The sequence below is a fragment of the Electrona antarctica genome (assembly GCF_951216825.1).
Source record: "Electrona antarctica genome assembly, chromosome: 19".
Classification (NCBI taxonomy): domain Eukaryota; kingdom Metazoa; phylum Chordata; class Actinopteri; order Myctophiformes; family Myctophidae; genus Electrona; species Electrona antarctica.
In genome coordinates, this window is record NC_136800.1 from 8,251,237 (window position 1) to 8,275,565 (window position 24,329).

The window sequence follows — 24,329 nt, forward strand, 5'->3', positions numbered from 1 at the left end:
AATGCAGTCGAGTTGGGGATGGATGGGTGTGGTGGTTGCACAGCAGGTTTAAAAAGCCCCTGATACACGTGGCAATTTTTTCGAATGCTCGGAAACAATGTGACAGCAATGTGTCAGGAAAGAACCCATAGAGGGTAGGCCTAAGTAGAATTCAATTCTACTTAGGCTTCTGTGAACACCCCAGACAGGTTTTAAGTTGTTCGTTTCAGTATTTAGATTTATATTCATTTTAGCTGCCCTGCTCTCTATTTGCACACTAAATGCTGCTGTGTGATAAGCACTTTTTACTTTTTACTGTATTGGTCTCGTGCCTAATGTCTATGCACACGCACTTTCTATGACCTATCGCATAGCACTTTAACGCCTGCACTTTAATGGGTGTGTGCACCTTTGTACTTTGGTATCTGCTATGTGAACTGTTTGTTTATTTGTACTGTTTCATTGTTTAATGTACTGTCTATGCTGCAACCCAATTTGCCCTTCGGGAAACTAAATAAACTTGAACCTTGAACCTTGCACCTCTCCATAACCCATAATTTCAAACTACTATTTTTAACCTATGAGAGATTGTTCATCGAGAACACCTGTCCTTTGTTCTGGTGACTAATAGTGTCCTTCTAATACGTGAGGGGGCCATGTTTTTTCAATTACTTTTTTCATTATTTTTTTTTTAATATATATCTTTTGTGGCTTTCGCCTTTATGTATTATTTTATAGAGGGATAGGGTGACAGTAGGCTGACAGGAAATGGGGAGAGAGATGGGGGGGTGACATGCAGTGAAGGCCGTCGGGATCAGGAGTCGAACCCGCAGCACACTGCCAGACTGGATTACCAGCCAAGGTGCCCAGACGGCTACGCCAGCCGCCCGGGCATTTCTTTTTATTAATGTTTTTTAATTTTCAAAAAATAAAAATGAAACATGAATGAAACACGGGATGAAGTTTACTTACAGGGTGGAGACAAGACAGGCAACCTAAATGAGAGATTATACTTCCAAAATATGGCACAGTCAGAAATGCAGATCCTGACATTGCCTGGGACCCACTGCAGAACCCCCTCAAGGACCACTGGGGGTCCCCGGACCCCACTTTGAGAACCACAGTAATGCACCTGACCAAGCTAAGGCCGCCCCAAATAAAACAAGAAAAAGTCAAATTCAGTAATTAATTATCAACATGCCTCTGAATAAATCACTGATCACCATGCACCGCCTGTACCCCCCAGGGTGTTGCATGGGGGGTGCATGGGCCTCAGACACAGAGGGCCTTTCCTGTTTTGCATAATTCATCCAAGTTCATAAATGGTGAGCCATGAAGGGAACATAAGCATTTACATTGAATGTTGTTGCTTTGTACCTAAACTCGTATGAAATGGATTATTGTGTTTGATTGATTGACTTGATTACAATATAATATTGGATTTCTCATAGTTAGGCCAACCGGAAAACAATGACTAGAAAGTTTTAGTAGAGCTCAGAAAGAAGTGTTTTTGTTTTTCCCCTGGCAAATATTTTCAGGCGGGCAGCAAGGCAAGCAGGGGAAACTTTTTTATTGGCTTTTTCTATCATGTAACTATGATTTCCATATGTTGTTTGGTCGTATTGCAGTTGTTAATGTCACAAAAACGAGGGCGAGGCTTGATTTCATAGGGCGTGCCAGATTGATTTCAGCCGTCACATTTATCACTGCTAGGAATGAAATTAAAGAAGGATCAGCTGTTTGCGATCACTTTATAAATGCTGTGGCAACGTGAATGTACTACAAAACCGACGCTCGAATTTGGGGCAGATTTTGCACTCAATTGATAAATGAGGGCCAGATAGACTCCACTTCGCCAGGACTTTTCCTCCTTTCCACCGTTCAAGATGATTAAGTCCTTCCAATGTGTGTGCGTAGATGCACATATGTAAGTGTCCTTGTACTTTGAGTTAATGTTTACGGACAGTTGAATTTATGTTGTAGTTGTATTAGGAGGAATGTTTGTGAGCCATGTTAATTCCTAGCCTCCATTAGCTAATGTTGTGTGCATTATTAACCGATGCTGTCAGTTGGTAATTGTTTAATCCAAACTGTTATCTATGTTTATGCTGATTGTATATTGATATTGAATGTTATTCCTGTTTGTATTTGTACTGTGATTGATGTTGATGTTATTATTATCTTGTTTTAGACCACACACACAAACCCAATGTTATGCCCATGTACCCTGTGTTACCATGCAGTAAAGTACGCTGTGATTTCAAGTCCTGTGTCCGTGTTCTGATCGACACCCCATACTGGTGAAATTATCCAAACCACCCACCGTACTCCACTACAGTGTCTTTATAAGAGCGTGATCTAGTATGAGAGTGACAACACTAGCTAGCGTTGACTCCCATTGTAACAATGGAATGTGGAAGTGCTCATTGCTCATTCTATCTCAATGGGATAGTTCCAATGTTTGGAACTATAGCCCATAGCACCCCGCTTTGCGGCGAGATCGAAGCGTGTCGCCACTCTCTTACTAGATTACTCTGCTTTATAAATAAAATGTAGTCACAATAATGGATCCAACCATTCAATGTGGTCTATAAACTCTTTTAAATTATAAAAATCACACCCGTGTGAAGTGAGGGGCGCTCTTATCATCGTACATCATCATGACGTAAATAGACACTATGATGTAAAATTGTCCATTCATTGTCAATGGGAATTTAATATTTGTAGGACAAAGTTTGTGAACATACTGTACACTAAACACTGGATATAGGAGGGGAAAGAGATATAAACAACTGCCCCCCGTTGACTATCGATACATTGATTAATCGTTAATATTGAATTATCATCTCTGTTCAACCGCCTATCCGAGCAACTTTGCCAGGTATCAGCACACTCCCTCGTGCTTGAAGTCGCACTGTCCCATATGGGCTTGACCTAAATTAATGGGCATAGCAGTCTGATTGGCGGTTCTGGACAAGCAGACTCCATAAATACCAATATGTAGGCTTATTGGTCGCATCAGTGGTTCTGGACAGACAACCGCCTATCTGACCAACTGGACGCAGGGCAGAGCACTCCCTGCTTTGGGTTGTCTGCGACGCACACGCGCACTGCGTTTGAACTTAAGTCGGTTGGTCGTACGGTTCATTGGAGCGACCTACGACCTGTATCTCACTCTAAAGCGGAAGGCACGCTGCGTCGCTGTCACTCACACAACTAGGCCAATCACAGTGCGTCTTTCCCGGGACTTATCGATTCAATCCAAGGGGGCTTTATTGGCATGAGAAAACAAACGTTTACATTGCCTCCGATTGGCCTACCGAACGGCCCCTTCTGCCACGTGCGTCACAGAAGCTTGCCTCCTCTCGAGATACAGATGCCCCAGACCTGAAGAACCTTTCTGTCTATGGTTCTCCCATAGAGTCATAAAGGATAGGAAGAGAGCGGACCGGGAGCGACAGCCCCGCCCCCTGCTATTAAACTTTTGGAGTTTCAGATATGGATCTCTGACACCATGTGGGTGACATCAGTCATCTCTAGGACGTCAGCCGTCCATCATCTAATCTGGGCAAGGTTTCAGTGCCATCACAGGCTTTAATGAATTGAATAGCCTACATAGGACCACAATGGAAACAAGCCCTCAGGGATTTTTGTTATGCTTTTTAGCATCACTGTACTTTTTGCAACCTCTTTCCTGTCTATCTTTCTTCACTTGTAACTATCAATAAAGGCAAAAAGCAACAAAAAATAAATCTTAAAAAGATAAATCCCCATTGACCGCAAAATGTAAGTTAAATATTTGAAAAAGGTTTATAAAACATAACAAAATGTAAATTAAGAAATAGTCTACTGGAGTTCTGTGACCTACTAGTCTCTCGAGACAGACTGTTGAATTCAAAGGCAGGTACTAGTACAGACAGACAGTCACAGAGTTATAATATACTCAAATATTTACTCGGGTACATATACTTTGTCCACCATTTATTTTTTGGGGGCCGGATTTACCTCTTTGATGAAGGGGTAACCAGTAGTGAACTATATTAACTTTATGTCCCACTAACTAAATAGGTTACAGAACAGCAGCCACCCACATTGGAAAGTAATCTTACACTTTTAGGTCATCGTTCTGAGGCACCCGGCATTGGAACCTGGCTCTCCCACATACTAAGGCCAAGGGAATTCCCCATGGCTTGGGGGAGATCAGGCCGAGGTTGATGATGATTAGATGAGATATACTTTAATAATCCCCAAAGGGAAATTGAGGAGTTATAGCAGCATAATGTGACAAGATAAATAAATAAACTACTAGAAAGCAGAAACACAACAGACACAGGTGGACATTAACACACAAGACCTGCATGCCAACATAAGAACATATGCATTGAGGAAGAGAGTTTTTATACATTTGCATTATAGAGCGTCGCAGTCCCGCCTCCTACCCTGGACCAGGAAATGAAACCCAATGCATTATTCTCATAGACATTTCTTAAAGTATTTATTTAAAGACGGTTACGCCGCGGACAAAGCCAACTCGAGTCGTGACAACTCATGACAACACAAACAATATTTTGGACCAAACAAATAATTACAAAGAAGAAAAAAACGGCAGGTTACAACACTTTTTTTGTTGTTTTTCTTCTTTGTAATTATTTGTTTGGTCCAAAATATTGTTTGTGTTGTCATGAGTTGTCACGACTCGAGTTGGCTTTGTCCGCGGCGTAACCGTCTTTAAATAAATACTTTAAGAAATGTCTATGAGAATAATGCATTGGGTTTCATTTCCTGGTCCAGGGTAGGAGGCGGGACTGCGACGCTCTATACAGCCTGATGGCAGTTGGTCAAGCCAAGAGAGTCTGTACCACTCTGTATGCATGTTGGGGGGAATAGTGAGCCTTAGGCTGAAGGCATTAAGTTTGTCCCTAAATCCTCCTATCTGCGACTACTGACTGACTGCAGACCTTCCATTCGGAGGCCAGCAACAGAGCTGGCCTTCTTTATGGTTTTATTGAGCTTGTTCAGCTCCCAGGCCTTGATGCCACCTCCCCAGCACAGCACACCACTGCGATAAAACAGAATGCAGAAGACATACAAGGTTGTTGTTGTGAGCTACTCTGCTACATAAGCAAGCATACGACCTCCCGTAGTCCCGTTAGTCCGACCGATTATACAAACACTATCCCAAACCCAAACCCTAACCTCAGTCTTAACCTCTTGGGTCGGACTAACGGGATGTCAGACTTATGGGAAGTCCCAGCTGCTTATATAAATGCATTCTTCCAGTAAGACATATAGTGCTACCTCACTCCCAGCAAAGGAGAGAACTCAATCTTGAATTACTTGTTCTAACTCAATCTTGAATTACTTGTTCTAATAGGACATGCCTGTAACGAGACAAGAGAGACATCAGTAACATGAGCAGATATGTGCTTGTGCGGTGAACAGTAAATAATATTATTCCTTACACCACATTCGACATTGCAGACCGCTGTGACCACTTGGTCAAGTTGGTCATGTTAAATAGTCTCTTGTTCCAAAGTGCATTACATTCACACGCACACATTCACACACGGAGTGTAGAACAGAAGCAACCATGCAAGGCACCAACATGCCCATCAATTTGCTTTTCACTGCAGTATTCTGTCCTGTGAGATTTTGCAAAACCAAAGAAGCAACATCATCACACTTCACACACCATGCCTGAAAGAAAGGTCGTCCTTTGTGTGCATTGTGAACTTGTAGATCGCTCGTCTATTTTCAAAAGATTTTTATACATTTGAAAACTTTGAAAGGGAACATTCTGCATATTGAGTACTTTCTACTTTTGGTACTTTAAGTACTTTTGATACCAATATCTTTGTACTTTTACTCAAGTCAATGTTGATTAACGGACTTCTACTTGTAACAGTACATAGTTTCAGTATTGATGCTTTTGCTTAAGAAAAGAACGAGATGTGACACATTGTGAGCTTGTAGATCTGCTATTTTTAAAAGATTTTAAAACATTTGAAAACTTAATGAGTACTTTCTATTTGATGCCAATATTTTTGTACTTTTACTCAAGTAAATGTTGTATTCCTGACTTTTACGTTTAACAGACTTTGGAAACATCCACAGGTGTTAATGATTCTAATGAAGGCTCCATTACCTAACCTTTAAGTATAGCCTCGGAGACCGTTTTGTTTACCTTTAGTAGGCTAGCAGTGGTTCTCAAACTTGACCCCCTTGACACTTAGAGTTACTTACCCTTAAGCCTTAAGGGATCATTTGTAATATCACCCCCCAATGGAACCATGAAATGAAATGATTACTATATTTACCCAGGGTATCTGGGCTAAGCTCAAGAACTTGTTTCCAGCCAGGCCCTGCTCATAGAACACATTTCATCGTAGTGGTTTGTGGTTTGCCTTGTTCAAGGGCACTTCAGCGGTGGTAATTTTAACGTGTCGGACCGCTGATTCGAACTGGCGACCTTCCGGTATCAAGACCGCTCCGCAATCCGTTCGGCCACCGGTCCCAGGGCATGACCCCACTTCCACTTCGGGTAGCAGTCTTTCCAGCGAGCCAGCCATCATGCACAATAAACAAAGCCACGCCATATTTAGCGTATTATATGCAATTATGACATCAATGATTGTAATGGACAATAGTCACCACCAGAGGTCAGTGTTTTCAATCTCAATCCACTCTGGTGAGCCCAATTTTGGGCAGTAGCCTAAAGTTGCTTGTAAATATTGGTAGTTGCATTTTTGAGGGGCGCTAGTCTCTCCAACACCTGGCAGTTACCTATATGATTTTAAAGATGTCTAACAGAGCTCTATCAGATGGTACAAAAAGGTATGGTATTATAATTTCTACTTTTTGAAAATAAAGCATCATGGTCAGTATCATGTGTCTGATACACAAGATGTAACAATAAAGTACAACCTTGAAAATCATACTCAGTATCATGGTAGTATCATGGTAGTATCATGGTAGTATCATGTCAGTATCTGGTCAATGTCAGTATGTAGAGTAGTGTACAGCATGGTTGTATAGAAAAATAATGGAATTACAACATTATTCAAAGTAGACAACGGTTTTATTCATATAAACGAGCAGTTCCCAAACCTTTTTGGCCATGCACCCCCTGTTACCTCCCGACCTAGCTGACGCACCCCCCACATGGAAATCAAAATGGCATAGGCTATATAGAGACATGTTTCCTATTTATCCACATGCACATATAGGAACCTGAATATGGCATATGCAGCATGGGCTATATTCCGCATATATAGTACTTGCCATATTTGGCATAATATGTTAATGGTTAATGTGGTTAAACGCTAACGTAACATGGATGCGTTCCAGGTCTCAATGGATTAATATATTTAAAATAAAACCATAGCACCACCATTAGCCTTTTCTTGTCGCGCACCCCCTAGAAGGCGCTCGCACACCACAAGGGGTGCACGCACCACAGTTTGGGAACCACTATTATGAACCAATCATTAAAACCAACCGGGGTCCAGTGTAGATGGTCAGGTTGGGCCACAGGTTTTGTCTTTTTTTCCCACTTCTAATTCCTCTGAGATCTCCACTAGTTTTTCTGCTGGCAGGAATGGAAGGTGCATGATTTCTCCAGATCTGGTACACAAGGAGAAAATAGAATTTAGACTAGCACTGTGCATTTGTCTGTGCATTATCTATTTTCCACCTGACTTACTTACTAATTTTTTTACAGCTGTTTTTGAACCATTGCTTTTTTTAGCCCTCCTTTTATACTCCAGTTGTGTAATTACAATTTACAATTTAGGCAATTAGCAGACGCTCTTAATCCAGAGCGACTTACATTAGGCAAGAACAAAAGCATGGGAATACATCACATATATAAAATGCATTTATCATGAAACATGCGTAAGCTAAGAACGTAACTAGAACATATCTATATAATGACACTATACATATAAACTATACATATATACTATACTATGCTATACATATGTACTATGAGGTGCTTGCTATGACTACATACAATGCAATTATTGTGCTGTCTACATGACATGCTATAAGTCTGTTTCAAATGCTATCTAAATCTAAAAAGTGCAATCTAAGGGGGTAGGATAAGTGCTATGGGCCATGATGGAGTCTGAAAAGGTGGGTTTTCAGACTACGGCGGAAGATTGGGAGTGATGCTGCAGTTCTGATTGCAACGTTGTAATGTTTTTATTTATTTATTATGCTGTTTTTAATTTGACCAACACCACAACATGGTGTGAGTGTAGCAGAGTGACTCACAACCTCAGCCTGATGGCCTAAAAGTCTAATATCTCCCCCGAGTCATTGGCTTCCCATACAGGACACCCGGGTTCGATTCCCGGGCGTTACATTGGTGGCGTGACCCGGGTCGGGTTTCCCCGCGTGGGAGGAGGTCAAAAGGGGGGTGAGTGTAGCAACCTCAGCCTGATGACCTAAAAGTCGAATATCTCCCCCAAGTCATGGGGAATTGCCTTTGGCTTAGTGATTAAGATGTTGGCTTTCTATGGGAGACCCGGGTTTGAATCCCGGGCGTTACATTGGCTTTGGAAGATTGTGAAAAATGTATAGCGTTTAACACAAATCTTCTGTTATGGCCGTCCCTGCCTGGCACAACATCTTCAGATGAGGGTCTGCAGCCAAATACAGCATGGGAATTAAAAGGAATATAGGTGTAGTTTAAAAATGTAGTAATCTCTGGCAATTCTTTATCCTCCATACTGGAATACCTGATGCAGTATCAGCACACTGCCTGAGGGAGTTCATGGCAGTCATGTAGTCAGGTCCCAGGAAGCCCTCAAAGCTTGTACCGGTTGGTACCTCCTGAAGGCATGCGGTGCTGCCCTTGAAAAGAGCTCCATCAGATTGGAGCATGCTGACCCAGGTATTGGTGCCGCTGGTACCAAGCTTGGCCTGAATAGAAACAACAAGGTTGTTTGTCTTTTCTACATTTCAATCATGTGCAGGCCTATTTTATTTTTATATTGTTTTAGGGTGAAATCTATCATGATAAAAATCCATGCAACGAAGATCATATTCAATGGCTGCCCTAAAGTACATGCCCTAAAGTACAGCTTAGGTGGTTCAGGCATCTGGTTAGTCTCTTGAGCCCCATTGCCCCCATCCGGCCACTCTACCGCTGAGTCACTGCCGCCCCGTAATACGTTCAAATAAAATGTTAGGGAGGGACGAGTCCAGAATAGATTGAGTAGAACTAAGACTTAAGTAATTTTATGCACATGGGTGTCAACCGTATCACACTCCGAAAATAACCGAACTTCAAGCTCACAAGCTTTCTAAATCAACTGAATCAACAGATTTAGTCGACTAAAACTAGACTAAAAATAAAACATTTCAAATGACTGTCTATGACACAAACTACATTTTCAAAATCAAAATAACTATATGCCACCAACCTGCTGGGAGAGGAGCGTGGACACCACCTCATCGCGTGCCTCTGGCCGGGTCACCACAGCGTGTGCGGGCACCTGGGCCAGGTGGCACAAGGCGTAGTCAGAGATGGGGACGGGCGTGTCAATGCCAGGACAGATCAGCCTGTAGTCTGACGATACGATGCCCTGGGCCCATGTGGGACCGTTGCCTGGACAACAGAAGAGCATGGTGTCATGCAATTAGGCCCAATGCAATGAACTCCTTGCAACAAAACAGTTTTAAGGACACTAGACCACTGCCCAGCTGTAGAGCACCGAGCTGGTAACGATAGAAGTTGGAGATCCATGCCCCACCCAGTTATGCAATACCCGTTGTACCTGTGTCAGAGTAACCGTTCCACCCATCTGTCTGTGTCCCTTTTATGTCCATATATGGAGATTTCGTGATCTGTCTCTGTGTCCCTTTATTATTACTTGCGCAAGCAGAGCGCACAAGTATTGTGGTCGGGATCGTACGAATGCACGTATGCTCGGAGATATATATACTGTATGTTGATGGTGACGTAATTAAGATAATGTTTCAATGATGGGTTATAACTGGCTGTCGATGGTGACGTAATTAGGATATGTTTCAGTGTCGGGTGAATTAAAGGTAATGTCTGTAAGTATACATGTATGTGATCTGAAACCTATCTTTATTACGTCACCATCGAAAGCCAGTTATAACCCGGCATTGATACATAATTATCTTAATTACGTCACCATCAACATCAGTATATATACTTCCGAGCATACGCACATAAAAGCCAGCCGACCACAGTATAGTACTTTCAACTTACAACTTACATATACGTTACCTGTTACCCAACCAAACCAAACGGTTACCAAACGGTTACCAAACGGTAACCAAACGGTTACCAAACCAAACGGTTACCCAACCAAACCAAACATATCATAATTACGTCACCATTGACAGCCAGTTATAACCCGACTTTAGAACTTAAATTCAATGTTTTACAGAGAGGCTGAGATTTGAAGGTTTGTAGCGGTCAACAGTACTTGTGCGCTCTGCTTGCGCACTAGTAGGCCATTTTTGGCCTATTTGTGCAACGTCGACAGAGTGCAGTTCTAGTTATATAGGGAGTTCTGTGTTAGGCATGCCCAAATATGGAGTATTGTGATGTTAGAACAGCATTGCCCGACACCGGGCAATGCACTCCCTGTGTGGGTGTGGAACGCGTGTGTCGAATTTGAAGTTGGTGGGGCGAAAGGTTCTCGAGTTACGTGCATTACAGCCGTACACACGTATGTACGACTATGTAGACAGACAGACAGACATGGTGCATTTATAGATAATAGATAGATATAGATGTCCTACCAATGCAACTCCTTGCAACTGCCATTGGTGATAAGGTTTCATGTAACTACATGCAACTACTTGCAACCGTTTGGTTGCAAGGAGTTGCATGGCGAATCATTGGTGCGGTTTGGGCCTTAAGCCGGGTCGGGCCTGTGTAACCATTATCCCCAATGACAGTTGCATTGGAGTGACATGTCCTTAAAACTGTTTTGTTTGTACAAAATAGACTGTAGATTTAGTCGACTAAAACTAGACTAAAACGAAAACATTTCAGATGACAAAAATATGACTAAAACTAAATTACATTTTATATTCAAAAGACTGTCTAGGACTAAAACTAAATAAAAACTTTTACTAGAATAAGACTCAAACATTTCAGATGTCAAAAGCTGACAACATTAACACCATTTGGGAGAAGCCCTGCGTGAGGAGAAGCAGAGAGATTGTGGGCAGTAGTAGAGCTCTTACCATCACTGAGTCCTGGGACAGTGGAGTGTTTGATGAATGCTACATCTCCAGCACCCTCAGCCAGACATCTATGGCATTAACAATAGAAAGGAATGCAATAAATGGTGCATTTATATAGTGCTTTTATCCAAAGTGCTTCACATAGACTTTGCATTACATTCACCCATTCATTCACACACACATTTATACACCGATAGTCGGTGGAGAAAACCATGCAAGGCACCACCAACCTGCTCATCGGGAGCAATTAGGGGTTCAGAGTCTTGCTCAAGGACACTTCGACACTGACTCTGGGGGAGCCCGGGATCGAACTTTACCGGACACTCTACCCTGCTGGTCCCTAGAGCCACTGCCGCCCAACAATATATTTATGCTCTATTATTATTATTTTTTGTCCAATCTGTATCTGTATGGCAGACTATGTTAATATACAATACAACGTATTCAATTGGGCTGATAGGTCACTGAAGATCAAAATTATAGTTCTCCCCTGAGCAAGCAGGTAGGCTCAGTGGTAATCAGTTATTGGTAAAAGTGGAAGAATTATTGTAGAAAGGGTAATGGAAAAAGAAATACAATGACTGTCATAGACATAGAAAGGTAGACGCCTCATTTGTCGCTGCAATTCATTGGAGCGACATGTATCGCACTGAGGGCGGAAGTGTCCCACTATATGCGCATCCCCGCATATGGCGCATCCCCTTCCTTTCATTACTTTCCTTGGCACCAACGCGGAAGCTCGCCCTCTCTTCAGAGCACACGCCCCAGAGCCGAAGGAGGCGTTCACCTTTTGCGAATGCAGAGGTTTCAACAAAATATGGACTACTAAGTTTAAGTATTTATTTATTGAGTCAGAGCTAACATTAATAACATATACTCTTACCAGCTTACCAAACAAGGCCATTTACTGCTTTTTATATAGAAATAAATATTATATTATTATATTATGCAGAAATTAGAATTTAGTTCAGCCTTTTGGCCCCCCACAATATTTTCTGTTTCTTATTTGGCCCCTGCATGGCTTAGAGGCAGCCAATCATGAAAAAGTGTCCACTATGGTCGTCAGCATGGTCGTCTTTACAGTTGTTAGTAGAGGTACTAGCAAATGTAGTGCAGGCGCTTTTCAAGCACCTGGCAAAAAACGTTTTTAATTTAAGTTCAAGTGCCATGGCGCCCCCTACCTGAAGGCCCCGTCATAGCCGTAGTAGCGCTCCTCAGGACTGGCTTGGCATTTACCATGTCCCGTAGCATTACCAACACACTGCTGACACATGTGAGAGTCTTCAGGAGATCCAGGTGCACAGCCGCTACTGAAGAACGAAGCTTTATCAGAGGAGAAGACACAGAGATCAATCAATCACTGTCTCACAATGTAACACAAGCTATCTAGCACACTTATTAAAGGTACAGTGTATAGTTTCCTGAATTGTATTCAGACATTCAGACAAGCAGTGATCATGAATATGTCTCTAGTGGACCTATAACAAACACACATGAATACAGGTAACTTATTAACAGCATCTCTAGCTAACCATAAGAGTGTATTCATTAATGTAATAAAATATGTATTCATTTATTCAAATGAATTAATAACATGAAATACATGTTTATTGTTGGATGCAATCAGTTGCAGTATCAGAAAGTAGCTTGCACAACTATAGACTGCATTATATTGTGTGGTGTAAGTTTTAGTGAGATGCTTACTAGAAGTCATATTATAAACATGACATCCGTGGGCGATATGAGCACCCTGGAAGGGTTTAAGTAATTCAGTATGTAGCCATATGGGATGTGGCCCATAGGGCAGGAGCCTATCTCCAGTTTCTTTAGCGTGAGGCAGCCAGGGGGTGTACAACAAGTACATCCCCTGGACATACATGACGCTAATATGTTGCAGGGACTTACCCCCAAACCAAACCCTTGATGCCGAGTGCCAAGCAGAGAGGCATTTGGTCCCATTTTTATGGTCTTTTGTATCACGACTCTGCCTTGTGACCTCACAGTCACAAGGCAGACACTAACCACGAGGCCACTAAGCTATAAAACATTGCAGGCATCTTGAGAGCAAGAGTGTGTAGGTGACAATTCCACAACAACATGCTTACTGAAGTTACAGTTGCCAACGATTTGATGGATGTGGCCCATGGGGATGTTCCAGCCAGCAGTTTTGCCACGGCCGGTGTGGCACGACCTCTTGCCCTGCAGGTTGGCCCAGGTCACCCCAGGCGCATTCTTCACCACGGCTACAGCGAAGTAGGAGGAGGCTAGTGCTGTGGGTGAGGTGAAAGAATTAGAAGACTAATGATATCAAAAGAAACATGTGGTGCAAAACAGTTGATTAGTTATTAGTTATTACACAGACTACATTGTGAGCTAAAGGTTGTGCTAGCCATAGAGGAAAGGCCATGAGTTCACCAAATGAGCGTTGTGCTCAGAGCGCAGAGCAAGTTCTGTCAGGGAACTCAGTGCAGTTGCTGCCAGCTGACCATCTAATCGGTCGGTCTCAGCTCCATGCTTCTATTCTCAACCAATCACATACTCTTCACATAATAGACGTTGTATTGCTCATTCCTTGCTAGACGTGTGCTGCTGCTACTGCTGTCTGTGCTGCTGCTGCTGCTACTGCTGTCTGTGCTGCTGCTGCTATTGCTGTCTGTGCTGCTGCTACTGCTGTCTGTGCTGCTGCTGTAGGCCTACTGGGGGATTCGGAGTCCCTACGTGGCTGGTTAAAGGGTAAGACCACTTTTGTAGAGGTTTGGGTTGTGTAGTTACCTTGCCATGATGTAACTCCAAATGTGGACAAGAAATCAAAAATAATTTCTCCAGTGATTAGAAATTGATAATTCAAAATATGCTCCTCATTGACTTACATTGTACGCTGAAACAGCTCTCAAAGTCACTCTTTTAGTATGTAAACAAACACAAACAAAGTTGTTTCAGACAATATAGAGCAACACCAAAACTCATGTGGTTTTATTTCTTCATAAAAATGGTAACTTCCTGTTGATTTTACTATATGAAGATCTGGATCCGGATCCATGGATCCAGTCCGGGTTTTCTTCTGAATAAAAATGGACAAATCAACAGGAAGTTAACATTTTTATGAAGAAATAAAACCACATGAGTTTTGGTGTTGCTCTATATTGTCTGAAACAACTTTGTTTGTGTTTGTTTACGTACTAAAAGAGTGACTTTGAGAGCTGTTTCAGCGTACAATGTAAGTCAATGAGGAGCATATTTTGAATTATCAATTTCTAATCACTGGAGAAATTATTTTTGATTTCTTGTCCACATTTGGAGTTACATCATGGCAAGGTAACTACACAACCCAAACCTCTACAAAAGTGGTCTTACCCTTTAAGACTGAGGTTAGGGTTATAGCGACCTATGTGGCTGGTTAAGACTGAGGTTAGGGTTAGCGACCTACATGGCTGGTTAAGACTGAGGTTAGGGTTAGCGACCTACGTGGCTGGTTAAGACTGAGGTTAGGGTTAGCGACCTACGTGGCCGGTTAAGACTGAGGTTAGGGTTAGCGACCTACGTGGCCGGTTAATACTGAGGTTATAGGGTTAGCGACCTACATGGCTGGTTAAGACTGAGGTTAGGATTATAGCGACCTATGTGGCCGGTTAAGAATGAGGTTAGGATTATAGCGACCTACGTGGCCGGTTAAGACTGAGGTTAGGATTATAGCGACCTATGTGGCCGGTTAAGACTGAGGTTAGGATTATAGCGACCTACGTGGCCGGTTAAGACTGAGGTTAGGGTTAGCGACCTACATGGCTGGTTAAGACTGAGGTTAGGATTATAGCGACCTACGTGGCCGGTTAAGACTGAGGTTAGGATTATAGCGACCCATGTGGCCGGTTAAGACTGAGGTTAGGGTTAGCGACCTACGTGGCTGGTTAAGACTGAGGTTAGGGTTAGCGACCTACATGGCCGGTTAAGACTGAGGTTAGGGTTATATAGCGACCTACGTGGCCGGTTAAGACTGAGGTTAGGGTTATATAGCGACCTACATGGCCGGTTAAGACTGAGGTTAGGGTTAGCGACCTACATGACTGGTTAAGACTGAGGTTGGGTTATATAGCGACCTACATGGCTGGTTAAGACTGAGGTTAGGGTTAACGACCTACGTGGCTGGTTAAGACTGAGGTTAGGGTTATAGCGACCTACGTGGCCGGTTAAGACTGAGTTTAGGGTTAGTGACCTACGTGGCTGGTTAAGACTGAGGTTAGTGTTAGCGACCTACATGGCCGGTTAAGACTGAGGTTAGGGTTATATAGCGACCTACGTGGCCGGTTAAGACTGAGGTTAGGGTTATATAGCGACCTACGTGGCTGGTTAAGACTGAGGTTAGGGTTAGCGACCTACATGGCCGGTTAAGACTGAGGTTAGGGTTAACGACCTACGTGGCTGGTTAAGACTGAGGTTAGGGTTAGCGACCTACGTGGCCGGTTAAGACTGAGGTTAGGGTTAGCGACCTACGTGGCCGGTTAAGACTGAGGTTAGGGTTAGCGACCTACATGACTGGTTAAGACTGAGGTTAGGGTTATATAGCGACCTACATGGCTGGTTAAGACTGAGGTTAGGGTTAACGACCTACGTGGCTGGTTAAGACTGAGGTTAGGGTTATAGCGATCTACGTGGCCGGTTAAGACTGAGGTTAGGGTTAGTGACCTACGTGGCTGGTTAAGACTGAGGTTAGTGTTAGCGACCTACATGGCCGGTTAAGACTGAGGTTAGGGTTATATAGCGACCTACGTGGCCGGTTAAGACTGAGGTTAGGGTTATATAACGACCTACGTGGCTGGTTAAGACTGAGGTTAGGGTTAGCGACCTACATGGCCGGTTAAGACTGAGGTTAGGGTTAACGACCTACGTGGCTGGTTAAGACTGAGGTTAGGGTTAGCGACCTACATGGCTGGTTAAGACTGAGGTTAGGGTTAGCGACCTACGTGGCCGGTTAAGACTGAGGTTAGGATTATAGCGACCTATGTGGCCGGTTAAGACTGAGGTTAGGATTATAGCGACCTACGTGGCCGGTTAAGACTGAGGTTAGGGTCAGTGACCTACTTGGCCGGTTAAGACTGAGGTTAGGATTAGGATTAGGGATCATGAGTTGCAACACCTGATTGAAAGTCAGTTGGGTTCATCCTCCGTGGAGCATTATAAATGTTTTGGGACGGAATGACATCAGCAGCGTCACCACAAAATAAATAATGTAGCGGTCCAGAAAGGTGTACACTACTACAGTACTTACCACCATTCTGGTCACTGCATTGTGCTGTCAGGTGGGCCAGAGATGGAAACAATGTTTGTGTTGACATAGAAGACAGAGAAGAGAATCATATTAGTGTACACAGTACAGTATATGAATGAAAATAATCATATTACTATATACAAGTGGAAATGTCATTAACATTGGTTTTCCTGGACTTCAGTTTCACCTTTAACAGCCATCATCACCACAAAACCTGACAGACCAACTGTTACTACTTAAATGGTAAATACAAATGGTAAATGGTGCATTTATATAGCGCCTTTATCCAAGGCGCTTTACATAGATTGTGCATTACATTCACCCATTCATACACCGATTGCGGCGGAAGCCATGCAAGGTACCAACCAGCACATCGGGAGCAATTTGGGGTTCAGTGTCTTGCCCAAGGACACTTCGACATGTAGACAGGAGGAGCCGGGATTCGAACCGCCGACCCATGGATCATTGGACGACCTGCTCTACCTCCTGAGCCACAGTCGCCCCACCCACAGTTGCCCCACTTGGATCATGTTTGGCTAGGTGGCCCAGTCTTCATCCAATCAGGATAGAGAGGGCGCCTTCCGCCAATCATGATCGAGCGGGGGCCTTGGTGTGCGTGCTGTTGGCCTGTTGCCTGTCCCCCCCACTGTAGTGCGTGCTTGTGCGTGCTTGTGCACATCTTGTTACCGGGGCGGACCAGGGGGTTTTCCAAATCACCCAAATCACTGAATGCTCCTTTAAGAATAAATGCTTGGGACAAAAAGGTTTGAGAAGCACTGTCCTACAGCCACCATGGCAGGGATAAGATGTTTAGTTTTACCTGCATCATACTGCTCCACCATGACAGGGATAAGATGTTTAGTTTTACCTGCATCATACTGCTCCACCATGACAGGGATAAGATGTTTAGTTTTACCTGCATCATACTGCTCCACCATGACAGGGATAAGATGTTTAGTTTTACCTGCAGCATACTGCTCCACCATGACAGGGATAAGATGTTTAGTTTTACCTGCATCATACTGCTCCACCATGACAGGGATAAGATGTTTAGTTTTACCTGCATCATACTGCTCCACCATGACAGGGATAAGATGTTTAGTTTTACCTGCATCATACTGCTCCACCATGACAGGGATAAGATGTTTAGTTTTACCTGCATCATACTGCTCCACCATGGCAGGGATTAGACCACATTTTCCAGCTGTGTAGACGTGTCCTCCGTCCAGGGCTATGGCATCTGCCTCGTTCCTCTGGGAAGCAGACAGGAGACATTTATTTTAATTTTTTTACTATAACTTTTATCCCACGATTTTGCAACCCATTTTCTTCACCCAGTGTCAATTATCTAACGTAATTCTGGGCTCTAGACTCTCTGCCAACCTGGGGAGAGCAACGGACTGACCTCATGCTTCCTTCTATGCATGAGGAAAAGCTACTTCTTTTTACCTGACAGGGGGGAGTTTCCCTGGTTGGACGTAGCGTGTGGAAGGAACATGTTATTCCAACCAGTTCCTTTCCCCTTCATCAGTTCAGAGACCAGGATTACTGCATGTTTTTTGTGAGGGCACCTACCCTAGGGGACACGGGGAGAACATGCAAACTCCACACAGAAAGGCCCTTTTGTCAAACCGACCCAGGGTATGGGCACTGATGGCGCGGAGAAGAGAACACGCCCACAAGACACTCCTTAATGTCTTACTGTGCCACATGCTGTTTCTGACTAATAAAGTATTCAATCAATAAAAAGATGTAAAATTAAAAAGTGCTTAGGTGCTGACCAGTATCTTCTTCACACAGTCGTCCACGGTGGTGGCGGTCGTACATTTAATCCCGGTGACTAAGTTCACCATGTCGCTCAAGCTCCACGAGCGGCATGTCTCATACTGAGCCTCGCCCACAGCACACCACGTGATGCCACTGGAGGTCGCGTCGGTTGACTCTGAAAAACAAAGAAAAAGAGGAAACGATAAAATAATTTGTCTCAGTCTGGCAGGACCCTCTCCATATTCTAACTTGATGTGATTTTTTTCCCCGTAAATTAACGTGCATCAGTGCGTGCATGTGTCTGCTCTTACGTTTGTTCAGGGAACGGATGATGCTCATGTACTCAGCGCCCAGATACACGAAGGCATCCGTGTCAGTCGGCAGCTCCACCAGGCTCTGTGTGGAGTCCTTGAACATCAGGTTCTTGCCTGAGTCGTAGGCACTAGAGGAGAACAGGTCGAAACCCTGCAAGGCACAGAGCAACTCAATAGTTACCGTACTATAGTTCATGGTTTTCGACAACATACTATAGTTATAGTATGTTGTTTTTGATGGTTTTCGACAACATATTATAGTATTGTTGTTTTTGATGGTTTTCGACAACATATTATAGTATTGTCGTTTTTGATGGTTTTCTACGATGAAAACAAATTGATGAAAATCATGAAAAAACGACATACTATACTGTACACGTATTGTCCCGAATATAAGACGATTGTAAGACGACCCCCATTTTTCATGACTCATTATGGAAAAGAACATTGAATGTCAAATAGCCTAGTCCCCGATTATAATACGACCCCGTTTTTTAGGATATTTCCATTGGATTTAAAAAAAATATTATATCTTATATTATCTTATATTCAGGCCAATAGGGTATTTTATAGACGCACTAGAGCAGAACAGGTCAAAGCCCTGCAAGGCACGTATGTTTCTATGAGAACTAAAATGACACAGATGCTTTCCCACACTTTAAAGATTTTCCAGGTGATGATCCAGAAAAGTTTGGAGCTGAACTACTGTAACATTACATCGTCCCTGTCAGGTGGAAACCTCATATTTCTAAATCTGTTACTTTTCAGGATCCGCATTCAAGATTAGCAAAAGTAGCACATCTACAAGCTCAAAAGGAGTCGGGACGCGCTTCGAGCTTGCGGGTCTGCTACTTTTAATGGTTTTGAGTGACGCCGTAGGATGATCAAGTAAGGCATTAAAAAGAGATTAAGAGGTTAATAAGAGGTTTCTGCCCGACAGCAACAATGCTATTTCCGTGAGTCTTACACTGTCGGCAGCCTCTGTGAGTTTGGTGTAGATGATATTTGTGTGTGTGTCTTACACTATTAGCAGCCTCTGTGAGTTTGGTGTAGATGATATTTGTGTGTGTGTCTTACACTATTAGCAGCCTCGGTGAGTTTGGTGTAGATGAGGGTGGCCAGCTCTGCGTCATTGGTGCGGGTGACCACAGCGTGGGCCGGCACCTTGGCCAGGTGACAGCTCTTGTAGTCGTCAACGCTGGCCCTGCTGCCGTCCTTACACAGCAACTCATAGCTGTCCTTCACTTCGTCTGGAAAACAAACCATGACCAGATCTTGTGTGAAAAAGATTTAATGTCGCACGCACACGTGCACACACTGACATTGACATTTTTTGCACTTTTTGGGAGCCTGCTTAGTAATCCTGGTAGGACATTAAAGATTTACAGATTTCAGCTCTAAAGACATATATCTAGTTATTGTTGCTTGACCCACTAGACTTACTTGACTAATGACTAGTACAGCCTTCTGTATATAAATCAATATTATTATTATTATCAGTGTAGAACATGCAGTAATACTGACCAGTTGTTTACTATCAGTGTAGAACATGCAGTAATACTGACCAGTTTACTATCAGTGTAGAACATGTAGTAATACTGACCAGTTGTTTACTATCAGTGTAGAACATGTAGTAATACTGACCAGTTTACTATCAGTGTAGAACATGTAGTAATACTGACCAGTTTACTATCAGTGTAGAACATGTAGTAATACTGACCAGGAACAGTGGTGTGTTTGACAAACGCCACGTCTCCACTTCCATCCGTCAGGCACCTATGAGACAATTGAGCAGTTTGAGATGAATAATCTATGTCCATACTAATTATCCATAATGTATATAAATCATGGATAAGGGGTCAGGACAGCTAGGCCATTTCGGGGAGGGGTCAGAATAAAATATGGACATAGATGGTTAGGTTATTCATCTCAACTGCTCATTTACAATTTACACTTTAGGCATTTAGCAGACGCATAGTAAAGGTCCTTACACTCCTTACACATCTGCCCGCAGCGTTTATTTTGTGCGATTAATTCGCATTCATTTAAACTGCATTGCCATTTGTGGCAAGAATATTGTGCCTGTCTCTCTCTCTCCATGTTCCCTATCAGTCTTCACTGTTCTATCCAAATTAAGTCCGAAAATCTACAATACACATAAATCCCAGACAATATGTGGAACGTAACAAACAGCTTTATTAGTGGAACAAACTCCCTTTAAAGCTGCGTCCACCCTATAGGGACTTTTAAAAACATGCTTAAGGCCCACTTTTTCACTGTAGACGACTCCTAGGCTCACTTGTTGTTTTGTAGGTTGTGTGTGTGTGTGTGTGTGTGTGTGTGTGTGTGTGTGTGTGTGTGTGTGTGTGTGTGTGTGTGTGTGTGTGTGTGTGTGTGTGTGTGTGTGTGTGTGTGCGCGCACATGTGCACGTGCGTGCGAGAGAGCGAGAGTGTGCTTAGTTTCTAGTCCCTCCTGTTGTGACTGACAGTGTGACTGTTCTTGTTCTCCTAGTCTAATCTAGTCTAGTCTTCTTTGTCTTGTCCTATATGATTGTTCTACTTTTCTTTTCTCTAATAACTGGAATACCAAACCAATATACCTATACTCACTTGAATGCACCTGCATATCCATAGTAAGGGTTGTCCGGTGAGCGGGAGCAGTCGGTCACGTTGGAGGAGGCCTGGACCGGACACTGCTCACACAGCTTGGGAAACGTCACCGGGTCAGCTCCTGGTGCACAGCTGGCCGAGAAGAAATTACTCACCGCTAGAAAAGCAGAATAGTCATTTTTAATTTATGACACACTGACATTATTGCTACAGCGTCTATGATAGCCTGTGGATCTTAACACAGTATGTAATCATTGATAATGTACGCATCTCTCTAACGAGTAATCGGACACCGTGTTCATGATTTGAGGCATTTTGTTCAAAACGAGCCACTGCTGCAAACTTTGGAAGCCATTCTTAGTCAATCAGGATGGATTATGAATGACAAATGACAAAAAGTGACAGATTCGTCTTGATTATAGAGATACTGAGTAACAAGTTGCGTGATGATTGGACAAAATCTGTACGATTAATATCAACCTCCTGGTGGCACAGTAACAGGCCGATGTGAAAGATTTGGGGCAGATGTTCTGCTCTGGCATTCAGGGAGTGTGCGAGCACGGTTTCACACCGATAGGGCCAACGGTGCTGGGAGATTAGTGTACACTACACACACACAGAGACAGACAGTGAGACAGACGGACACACACACACACAAGGACGGACGGACAGGGGCGAAAACATAGTCTCGTACTGGACTGGAACTTGTTGTGTATTATCCTTGATAGTTTTTTGTACTCTTGTCATGTATGGTTAACCGTTAACCTTCAAATCAATCAAATCAAAAACTCACCCTCTTCCAAAGGTTGCTGGTCCGCGCCGGCCCACTGGATCCCGTTGTTTCCCATGGTTAGCAGAGTTCCTACGGGAATGTTCCAGCCGGCAGACTTTCCCAGTCCGGTGTGGCAGGACCTCTTTCCTCTCAGCTCATTGATGCTGAAGTTGGAGCTCTTCTTGACCACAGCCAGAGCATAGTAACAGGTGTCTGATTCTGCATGGTCCGATACAACAAAAGGGGGCACAGGGTCACATTGATTTAACCAACCTGCTGTGCCTATTTTGGGGAACGTCGGTCATTATAGGCAACACAAATAAATTCAACATATTTATTAAAGGTTTCAACATTTTCAATAATATCATTATTCCAAGCTCACAATTGCAATTTGTATACAGTAACATGTTAAGAGCTTGTAGTTTGGCTATTTGCGCAATTGGGGATCGCCCTGCTATGGCATAATCCTCTTCTGCCCCGGATTTGAACCCGGTTATCTGTGCAAGTTCTGACTTTTTTGTATACCATTGAGCTAATAGAGCCTGCCTGCTTGCTCAAGGGATACAATCTTGAATATTAGGTCCAAAATTCATGTGAGATCCTGTGTCATAACCTTTGACCTTTAATTTTAACAGTATGCCTTTGACATGATCTAAAATATCTCAATAGAAGAGCAGTGAAACAAAATACTACCATGAATAAAGGGTATATGTATGCATAAAGTGAGTGGCAAATCAAGTGGCAATTAAGTAAGTTTAATGTTGTTTAATATAATCATATAGGACCTTTCTGTTTGGAATGTACAGTATATGGGCTGTCAAGGCCAGAAAGTAGTTTTTGGCACTCGCTTTCCCGCATAACTTCCGGGTATGATGATGATGTCACACGCATACCCTATATTGTATTTACATACTCTGCCATACAGATTGGACAAGATTTAATTTTATTCATTAAAGAATAAGTTACATAGTGCCCCTTAAGTGGTTAAAGTGATAATTCATGCAACAAAGAGAGAGAGAGAGAAAAAAGAAAGAACAATCTATCCATAATTAGATAATTAGGAGAAATAGATAGATAGATCATCTTACCTGGGCCATAGTCCTCAGCAATAATGGGGTGCAGGTTGTAATTAGTCATTCCAGCTGTGTAGATGTCTCCTCCATCCAGAGTGATGGCATCTGCTTCTTCGTTCTGTCAAAAACATGTTGCTGTTAAATATTTGCAGATTTTTGCAGAGGCCTGGTAGCTCTCTCTTGATATTGCCAGAGTCGTTTTGGAGTTAAATTGTCATTCCTTGTTTGCATTGGTCATATAGAAAAAAAACTTGATTGTGTCCTAAGTTATTAATGGTATAATTGGCGGTATTTGTGCATATAGTATTTTGATAGCTATTAAGATTAATACAGCAATCTGAAAATATTATGTCCTACCCTGGGATTTTATAAAGTCGATCTTACCCAGGTGCTGGACAAACAATGATTAACACGAAGAAAATAATAATAATAATAAAGTCTGCAACACTGGAATCTCAGCTCCATTTGTTTTATCGATTGATTGATTGATTGAAGAATTTATTAACAGTTTGCAGAATTACAGTACATTTCAAGCACAAACTCAATACAAAGGCTGTTAACTGTGAGTGGACGACCCAATTAAGCATTACACTTGTTTCCAATAGGGTCCACCATGTTCAAATCATCAAAACATTTAGAGACGTACAAATAGACACTTCTATAGACAGAACAGGAATTCATCATAAAGGAGGTAAAAAGGGAAAAGAAATATATACAGTGAGGGGAAAAAAAGGGGGGGGCGGGGGGGGGGGGATTCAGATTTTACGGGGGCCAGTTTCGAATTGCAGCCATCCGTAGGTGCCCTTTGAGAGCGGTTTTGAAGGAGTCAAGGGATTCGCATGTCTTAATGACAGTTGGTAGGGCGTTCCACATTTTGGTGGCATAGGAGCGAAAATAATTTAGTCCCTTGTTTGTGCCGAATCTGGGTTGTACATGGTTCGTTGCACTCCCTCTGGTGTTGTGGGTGTGGACTTCGTTAACATTAAGGAAGTATCTAGACAGGTACATGGGTATCTTGGTGGTGTATCGAATCTTGTGGACCAGACCCATTGCAAGATGCTGTACTCTGTCGTCGACCCTAAGCCATTCCAGCCTGTCGAAGTGGGCAGGGGTGAGGTGGGTTCGGGGGGCTAGAGGTGGGTTCGGGGGGCTAGATCACTGTTTAATAATCAACGTTTCAATCCTGCTGGATCTCCTTCAGGAATTCATGAAGAACATTTGCACACTTCTGGTCCCGAGTACGATATTCGTTTCATGTGCAAGCATGTAAATGACAAATAAAATGGACCTTGAAAAAAACATTTCATTCATTAAGATAT

The 24,329-nt window shown here is 42.9% G+C and overlaps 1 protein-coding gene across 1 annotated transcript in view; it reads right to left on the minus strand.

The window, feature by feature from the left end:
- LOC306943814 (uncharacterized protein) overlaps positions 1–24,329 on the minus strand; it is a gene marked incomplete at its 5' end in the record, with an annotated part of 56,218 nt that overhangs the window by 18,914 nt on the left and 12,975 nt on the right. The window contains 15 exons of the mRNA XM_079530339.1: positions 4,931–5,018; positions 8,721–8,904; positions 9,408–9,592; positions 11,212–11,279; positions 12,393–12,534; positions 13,317–13,481; positions 16,475–16,498; positions 17,631–17,727; positions 18,256–18,416; positions 18,553–18,706; positions 19,633–19,805; positions 20,276–20,331; positions 21,166–21,322; positions 21,959–22,156; positions 23,026–23,128. Of these exons, the coding sequence (XP_079386465.1) occupies positions 4,931–5,018; positions 8,721–8,904; positions 9,408–9,592; positions 11,212–11,279; positions 12,393–12,534; positions 13,317–13,481; positions 16,475–16,498; positions 17,631–17,727; positions 18,256–18,416; positions 18,553–18,706; positions 19,633–19,805; positions 20,276–20,331; positions 21,166–21,322; positions 21,959–22,156; positions 23,026–23,128 (1,955 nt within the window). The remainder of the gene's footprint in view (positions 1–4,930; positions 5,019–8,720; positions 8,905–9,407; positions 9,593–11,211; positions 11,280–12,392; positions 12,535–13,316; positions 13,482–16,474; positions 16,499–17,630; positions 17,728–18,255; positions 18,417–18,552; positions 18,707–19,632; positions 19,806–20,275; positions 20,332–21,165; positions 21,323–21,958; positions 22,157–23,025; positions 23,129–24,329) is intronic.